Below are 9,349 nucleotides of genomic sequence, written 5' to 3'. Positions count from 1 at the left end.
AATATCGAAACTGAAATTAAATTGATAATATAAAATATAAAATTTCTACTTATTAATTGTTACTTAATCATCAGAGAGGAATTTCTTTCTTTGCTATCATTAAAACTAATACATAACTAAAATATATATACATTGCCGTAGTATTTTAATAAATTAATTTATATATAATACTTCAAGATAAAATAGGCGCTTAGAGGAAAAATAATAGATATTTATTATATCCTTTATTCATAAATTTTGAATTTTATATTGAAGATATGTAAATACGATATATTGATTCTGACTGCGAATCGGATTCAAACTTGACCTAAAATACAATAGATCATTTACTTTTAGATATCGTTTTTTGAATATAAAGTGAGAAATCCATCTGGCGAGAAATTTTTGCACATCATCAAATCATTGTATATCATTGAAATTTCGCTTCACGAAAGGATTTCAAAAAATGATAGGGAATAGTACTGGTCATGATGCAAGACAGAATTCTCGGTTACAAGTGACAACAAAACTTACAAGACAAGTCATAATGCATATTTACATATGTATTATTAATTCTCTAATTCCGTCAATCTTTCCGTATATTTTTGGTCAAGACCATCCTCTTCGAACAGGATCACAGAACACGTATAGAGTTTCCTGTATAAGAAAGAATATTATAAGTTACTAACTTCATTTTATAATTGGATTTGTTTCTAATCCTTTTATTTAGTACAATTTTAACAAGAATATAAAATGATAGTGGAAGTCATTGACAAGGAGCTAGGATTATAGAATAAGGACAAAAATGGTACTGCTATCTTTGTGTCTATTTTATATTTCAATTTGCTTTTAGTATGTTTGTTCTAATGACAACAGGAGCATAGAATTATAGTAGAGGTATTGGACGAGGAGTGGTGATTAGGGAAGAAAGACAGAACATATGAGTTATTATGAAACACTTAAATTGTCTTGAACTTCGTAAACTTGTAGGATCTGAATAGGAAAAAGATAGTAACGAAAAAAATATTGGAGAAATTCTTCCAGATTTTCATTTCTTTTTCTCTTTCGAATTTTTTCATTTTCATAATCGCAATGTACATTTGATGGAATTCATTAATGTAAATCTAAAAATGCTGCGTTAACGCAACTATGGTTCCGTAATAAGTTGTTAAACGAAATTACTTTGGGCAGTGGATTCGAGTTCTTTATGTATCAAAAGAATTAATTATGTATATAAATTCTTACTGAAATTTGAAGATGTAAAGATATACAGAATTCACGAAATTCTACAAAATTCAGAATTCAATGAAGATGTAAAGAATACGAATTCACATATACAGAATTCATGAAATGCAAGAATATATGAAACATCCAAACTACAGTACACATTATAATATTCAGTAAGTGAAATAAATCGTTGCTTAGATTAGGTTACTTTTAGATCACTTTTTAATTTATGTTTATAAAAATATGAATTTGCTTAAAAATCCGCAGTCTACTTATGAGAATATATATTTTAATTTTCAGATGTTTCGTTTGCGAGAACGATACCATAATATAACTATAGCCTTAACATGGCCATGGCGCACGTGCATGAGAAATCAGCTGTTCGGCATTCGCAGCGCCGCCTGGTGGATGACGCTACGTACATCGAATGAAAGACGGCGGAGTAACATTTTCCAGTTCATGATTTTACCGTGTGATTGAACGATTTCCTAGAGTCGTTTAATAGACGCAATGTGAACAACAATTTGATATACAACGTCGTTTCTAATTGACGACGGTGCGGTCCACGTTGTCCAGTAGTAGGATTCGGCTGCCTTGGAAGTTATCGTACTTTCTCAGGTGAGGTTAGAATCCTCTCGATAAAAATGCTTTTCATTACTCTCGTACAGTTCGAGATCGCTTCGAAGAAATCGAAACGTGTTAGAAAGCTACAAAAAACAAATCATTCTATCTTTTCTATTTGATGTACGTTTACAACAACGTGTACTTTGTATATATTCTTGGAATTTAAGTGTACTTCGTCTTTTGGATCGTTCTCGACTTAATCGCCAATTTTCGTAACATTAAAACATTTCAAAAGTTGTAGCTTAATTTATTTTCAACTAAAATTTCATTAATACGTATAATTTGTCTTCAAGCTTTATGCAAAAGTTATTTTTAAAAGTCATTTAACTAAGAGTGTTTTTCTTTGTTAAAACGAGAGTAAGATTGGAATATAAAGATTCGAAGACAGGATTATCTCTTTCTTTTTTTATATTACTGTTTTGGATGCATGTACAGCAATTCTTACGTTTATTTATTGGTACTTAGAACTAATATGAATCTTTTTTGTGGAATTAATTTTTTGATTTCAAGTTCAATTTTTATCGATATGTTTAAAATGATCGATCTTTTATACGATTGCTCCTAGGTTGAGCAACTACGATTTTATCATACATGACACCAACGGATATCCGGGAGAATCAATCTTTTGTTTAATTGGTGAGTCTGATCAATAAACTAAGATCATTATTTGATTGTTGATACCATTAGTACTAATAAGCGTAGCGTAATTACTATAGTAGCATACCTAGCGTAACGTTTCATGTTATTATTGTAGTCTTAATTCAATGATTCATGTTATTATATTCTGTTGTATAGTCTTCTGTGTACAATTGCTTTACTACGCGAAATTATTAATGATTACAGATATTTATGCAGTTTCATATTTTTATAAGAATAACAAAATAAAATTTAATATTCTATTTTGCATATTATGTAGATTTTAGCATTTTATATATATTTGTGTGTATTTTTGCATTTTTAAATTTCTCGTAAATGCTCATAGTTATGATGCTGTATAGTACGATCGGTGTACGATGCTTTCAAGTTGTTTTTATTTGCATTTTTATTAACGATGTGCAGTTCTTTAGGAACGCTAAATTTTCCGAAAAGGAATTAATTAAATAAAATGTTGTTTAGTCTCGGAACGAAAATTTTTTTAATTGAAGATAAATTCCAAGCGTTTGGATGAACGTTACAGAAGTCGTAATAACATGAAAAAGGTTACTGATAGCTAATCATTTAAGCTAGTAGACAGGGATTTGATAAGGTTGTAATTCCTTGGCAGTTTTATTTCTTAAACAATATTAACAATGTATAGGAACTTAAACTCACTTATACATATTACATTTCAACATTCCTTGTATAATTTTTAAAAATGTACGGTGATCGATATTCACACGGAACAAAAATATCATATCATTCACACTTAATCCATATAGATCAATTGTATCCGTATCATTATATGGGATCATTGTTTCATACGTTCTTAGTTGGTCTATTTACTTTCATTATGGAAGACTATCAGATTCCACCGCTTTTTATTGCATTACTGTACTATGAATCATATATTTATACTAACACGTATAAACCATACATTAATATTTATTAATTAACCCTGCTGTTCTTGTTTTTTCTTCGCGTTTGTATCTTTCAGGTATTTTCCTCGTGTAATAGAAATTTGAAATTTTATTTATGGAACGCAAGAAATACACAGAAGCTAGTAAAATTATATTGTATACTAAAATCAAATATTCAAAAATTATCTATATTTTAATAATATAATAGATCATAAATTAATAATATGAATTGGAATAGAAAATAAAAGAATATAAATTAATAATAATAATAATAGAAACCGCAAGATTAAATCATATACAAGGTATCCCAGAGTTCAATAACCAAACTTCATCAATATATATTCTATGGCTGTAATGAAACAAAAAATATTATTTAAATATGGGCTTTTTAAAGCTTTATTAACAGGAGAAGAAGTACGATCTTACTTTCTTTATCTTTTACGCGAAAGCAATTTTAAAATTTAATATATTGTACATATTATGAAAATTGTCCTTTTTTTTGGGGGGTTTTAGAGTTGAACATGTAGTGATCCAACCTCTTTGTAGTTTTAGAAATATTGTTCAATATAATATTAAAATATTACTCGTTTTAATAATTATATCTTTGGTTTTCATAAAAGTTTGCCAACTTATGAACTATGTATTTTTAAGAAGTATACATTTTTAGACCTAACAGGTTCCTATATTTAATTATGTTATATTAAAATATATATTATTCTTTAATCATAAAATTAAGAATCAAAAGATCGTGTTCTTCTCCTGTAGCTTTCATATACATATATATTTATAAAATCAAATATGCACTTCAAATTCCATTTGAAAAACATGAACCCCACGGGTTAATCATCGGAAACATAGTGAAGAGGGAGTACAATGGGCATTGTGTTGTATATTCACGGAAGAACAAAATCGTTGTCGCGAAATCGAAGTCTTATTGCAAACGTCTATTTATTTTCCAATAGGGAGATTAGGTTTCCTCTTGGCAGTTGTGGATCGAATTAGCTTGCTTTCTCATGTAAACATAATTGAATGTAATCCTTCTGTGTCGGAAACGACACTTTCATTACGCGAAAGAGTGTGGCGTAGTCGTGAACATTATCTGGTGTCAACAAGTCTGTCGTTGGTGTTAAATGTTTTTTAATTTAAACTTAACGCGTCATTCAACAATATGAACGCGTGGCTGCCAGATCCACGAATGTGGTTGACATTCGAGTCGGATTCAAGCTGGGTAAATAATAATTTTCGTAGTTAGTTTTAAACGCGTGAAGTAATATTATGCGCATGCGCAGTCGACATCATTGCGCGACAATGTAACCGAAATAACTAATTTTTCATTAGCATTATATTATTATATATTAGTTAGAAATTTTTAAACACTTGTAAAATACGACGTACATATTGTTTGGAGCAAAATTTTACAACATTTTGGTAATGGCATAATAGGATACGATAGTATACTATCTCAACAAAATGTGTTTATGCGTAAAATGATGACGGAAGTCGTTTAATTGGAGGGAGACGTATCTAGGTTAGTTTGTATATATAATTTACATTTTTTAAATCGACCTAATGCGTTGAATTTTCAGTGAAATATTAAACGGTACATAATAAATGAATTTAATTTTATTTCTACAATTACACACCATAAACCGATAAATAAACAACCATAAATCATTTTCGACACTGATATTGGTTAATCAGTAACCAACAAATATTTTGACCGTCGATAATGATTATTTGTAACCAAAAACACTTTCAGATCTTTTATAATGATTGTTCCTGAACCATTTAAACCAATTGTAAGATACTTATAATTCCGATACTATCACTCTTTTAATTTAGATTATAACTGTTATTATCTCTGAATCAAATATATTTTAGTGAACCATTGGACTTAATTGAATAATTACTGTATATTGTCTGAGATGTAGTGGCTCACGAAGATATTACACATATATTATACACTTGAATATATTATATGCAATATATGAAATTTCTCAAAACTTCATTAACACTATAGTGAGACACGAATTCGTGATCATAATAATGTCTGAAACCAATCGGAAAATATATATGGCAGTTACAAGACATTTAGATACACTTAGATACACTTAGTGAAAAATTAGCATGAATATTAATCTTAAATAGACAGTTAGTGTTACAGACTTGCAGTAAATATTGTGGCTTATTACTATAATGAATATGTAATTGACCGCTCAAATGTTTTGGTGATCTTTGCGAAATACGCTTTCAATGAATATCTTGCAATTTCTATATGTGTTTTCAGATTCGTTTCCAATTTTACCAATTTAATGACGATGGTCGTATCTCGTTACAATGTTAATGAGATTTCAAATTGATTTGTATAGTGTATACATAAAAAGATTCTAAGATTGTCGAATACTTTCGTAAGTCACTGTAAATCATGTTACTGGACAATTTATACGAACATTGTCGTAGTTGTGTTTCATTGACGCAGATTAATGTCTCGACGTTTCGTAGGGAAATAATTCGGGATGCATATATCATGGGACGATCTTGAGAATTTTGTGTACTCAGTCGATTCACAGAAGCGTCAAAAATGCAAGAGTGCAGCGAGGACTTGGCACGAATTTGCCACGGAACGCCGTAGTATGCGCGACGTACAGTCTTGTTTCATCTGCTGTTATCTGAAAATCCTCTCTGTCCTACTTATTTATATTTATGTATTTGAAACGGCGATGAGGCGAAAGATACGAAGCATCGCTAACGTGACCAAGTTTCGCCTCGAATTTTCAGAGATTCATTGTGATCTTCTTACGTTCTTTCCATCTCGCCGTTAATTTCCTTTACCTTCCTGAAAAATCGCCGAGAGATCCTATATTCGATAAACAACCAACGAGAAAAAAGTTTATCAATAATAGGTAGTTCTTAAAGAGGATGATGTAGGATTTTCTAGGGATTCTTTAGGGAGGAAATGATAGATGCAATCTTTTAAACCAAGGGTTTTTAGATACAAATTCTGATATTTTCTTACTTAGAATGTTCTGGATAGTCGTATAAGTAGAAGAAAAATGCGTTTCTATTTAAAAGGATTGCATCTACATTTTTTGAGTGCATCATAATATGATTTGAATTTATGAAAACACAGATTTTTCTAATTCGTTCGACTTCCTCTATCTTTAACTAGAAAAGAGATATACTTTGTTGTTGTTATACGAACCACTCTGTATAATAATTGCTGGAATTACAGCCAGTCGACACATATTTTACTTATTTTAGCGAACACTATATGCTGATACATTTAGAGCTAATCTGCATAGTTTGTAAATGGATATGAATCTCTTATAATCCATTAATGAAATCCAGAGTACATAGCGTAGAATGACGAATGCGAAAAACGTGAAGTATTGAATATACAGAATATTGAAAAGAGAAATTCTGAGGATATTAAATATTTTTTCGTCATGTCCCTTTGTTGAAAATATTAAATATTTTTTTCATGGATTGATGATAGGGGATGAAACAAAGTAAAAGAGTTATAATTATATTTTGGTAAGTAAATAATTTATAAATATGTTTGCATTGAAAAGAAAATGTTTGTTTAGATCCACGATACTGATTTACCGTTCGGATGGTTATAGACACTGATTTATGAAAACGTGTCAGTGACGTGGCGTATTACGAACAAAGAAGACTCGCGAGAATGACTCGTTGAAGTTGAAACCCATTGTTAATGGAACAGAAAATTCTGAAAGCATTTTTTGGGTCGATTAAGTAAATATGTAAAAGCTTGCAGATAGTTCTTCGATAAGATGAAACCTTGTTCTCAAGTGTGTATCTGTCCATATTTTTTTCTTCCTCTTCATTGATAAAGCACGAACTTGAGAAGAATGTAGCAGCCTACAATTTCGAGAAGTTTCCTCACTAATCATTTTCCAAGTATTGTTTTGTTTTCTATATGTATATCTTTCTTTTCCATAATACATAATACGTTCATACTATGAATGAAAAATTAAACATTATCTGGGTTTGTATTCTGAGAATCTCTGAAAAATTTAAAATTATCTTAACGCACTAAGAAAATATGTTTATTTATTTATACAAGTTTCTAAGCATTTCCCTTTTTTACTTAACATCAATATTTTACAATTCAAATTTGATTAGATCCAAAGTCCAGAATTGAAATTAATTAATTCTGTTACAGAGGTCCCTAATTAACATCGAAAACGTTGGTCGTTGTTAGGACATGGCGACGAAGATAATTTAATATTGTCTGCTCTCTGTTCTAGGAAGCTAATAACGCTTTATTCTATGTATTTCTCTTTTTCCGTTACTCTTCTCACTTTCCATTAGTGTTGAGGAGTAAATAGGGCGAGTCTATTGAGTCGCCCACTCTTATTGGATCGTCCTATCAAATCTTCCTTGAACAATTGCTTTCGTATCACCAACAACGCCTATAGATCTGTCCTTGCAGAAGACAAGTGACGGTACAATAGGAAACAGAAAAATCTAATACATACTTCATGGTATATGAACATCAGAAGAGCACATTAAACAGTATATTAGAATAGGATAAGGTCGATTTATTTAGGTCAGAACGATACTTGAGTCAATTTGAGTCAAGCTAAGTCTTGTAATTCGACAAATTCGGTTATGAATAGACTTTGAAGCGATCTACATTTGAAAACAGATTACATATTTAACTCGTTATTAGCGGTGTGATAAATAGCGAAATATATCGTATACATTAATAGCTCTATGGCCGTAACTTTCTATGAGAATATAACTTGTACGTAACAAAAGGGAAATTTAATTAACGTTAATATTCGCTGTTACATAATGATTATCATAATTGTGTAGCATGTGTACATAACTATATTTCTGCATGTAACATTATCGTTCATTTTACTAGTTTTTACATAATACTTCCTTGTTGATGGAAATAAGATAAATTCAAGATTTAATTTGAAGATGTTGGAGCTTAAGTGATTTAAATAACTCTACCTCATTATGTTATTGAATGTCTCGAAAATCTACTTCATCGGCACCTGCACAGTATATTCAAAGCCACGAAATCTTGGAATTTTCTTTGGAGAGCATCCAGCTCGAAATGACATTGACTTCTACACCATACGCTGCGCAAAATCTGTTATATAATCATAAATAAATGAAGAGATGATTTCACATAGGGATATGCATCATAAATGCGAAGTAAATTTTTGTACAAAGGTCAAGGTTGAAATTACATTGTAATTTAGTCAATCATTTCAGAAACTCAAGAATTGTAGGATAAAAAAACTTTTCAGATAAAACAAAACATTCTATAACGTCTGATAATTATCGAAAACAGTTATAAGGTTATTTTATTTAATTTTCTTGTTATATATTTTACCTTTTGACAACTTGTACAGATTATTTTCTATGCTATATTAACATAAATGGAAGATTTAAAACTGGAATAGTTTATGAAGTAATTAGCACATCCACCCATTAAAAAGTTTCTAGAAGTTTATACAGATCACAGAAGATTAAAATATTTCCACTGAAAAAAATATGGTTATAGACTTCGTTGGACGTGCTCAAGCATTCTATAGTAATGGAATTTTCGCTGTGAGTGTTCCTAGGCCAAGAGAAAGGATTTTTCCTATAACCCATTACATAACAAGCAGTGAAATAATGTGTAAAGTTACGTAAACGTACCATTATTGAAAAATGCAGATAACGTACTTATGTATTGCTTCGTCAAAGTACAAAGCTTACGAAGTTCATAAAAGATATATATAGATATATATATATATATATCATACGGTCACATATACTTCAATGTCCTTAAACTTTACAAAATACCGGAATCTAGCTGAAAGAAGAAATGAGTCTTGCAGAAGCCAAGCTTCTGTCGATTCTAGGTTTTGTTAATTGCCCAATTTCACGATTAATCTTCAATTTTTAAAAGAACAAATGATTTATTCCCGTAAGATTGT

At 30.1% G+C, this 9,349-nt stretch overlaps 1 protein-coding gene and 1 long non-coding RNA gene across 4 annotated transcripts in view; both read left to right on the top strand.

Annotated features, from left to right (window-relative positions):
- The first annotated feature begins 1,614 nt into the window (after positions 1-1,614).
- Positions 1,615-9,349, top strand: part of Arms (Ankyrin repeat-rich membrane spanning) — a 44,169-nt gene continuing 36,434 nt past the window's right edge. Inside the window, exons 1-2 of one of the 3 annotated variants that reach the window (XM_069127671.1) lie at positions 1,615-1,824; positions 2,396-2,466. Coding sequence is in view for 1 of the 3 variants with exons in the window: in XM_069127667.1 (XP_068983768.1) it covers positions 4,555-4,614 (60 nt within the window). In the remaining 2 variants the exon portion in view is untranslated. Of the gene's footprint in view, positions 1,825-2,395; positions 2,467-4,405; positions 4,615-4,702; positions 4,915-9,349 lie in introns of those variants that run through there. The other 2 variants (XM_069127667.1, XM_069127673.1) reach the window with 2 other exon arrangements.
- Positions 4,927-6,804, top strand: LOC138187174 (uncharacterized). Its single transcript, XR_011175117.1, has 3 exons — positions 4,927-5,590; positions 5,674-5,794; positions 5,889-6,804. It is a non-coding gene; the product is annotated as an uncharacterized LOC138187174 (long non-coding RNA).

The sequence above is a fragment of the Bombus flavifrons genome, chromosome 14 (genome assembly GCF_040668555.2).
Source record: "Bombus flavifrons isolate JBK064 chromosome 14, iyBomFlav1_principal, whole genome shotgun sequence".
Classification (NCBI taxonomy): domain Eukaryota; kingdom Metazoa; phylum Arthropoda; class Insecta; order Hymenoptera; family Apidae; genus Bombus; species Bombus flavifrons.
Note: the sequence above shows the minus strand (reverse complement) of the source record. Positions and strands in the feature narration are given on the sequence as shown.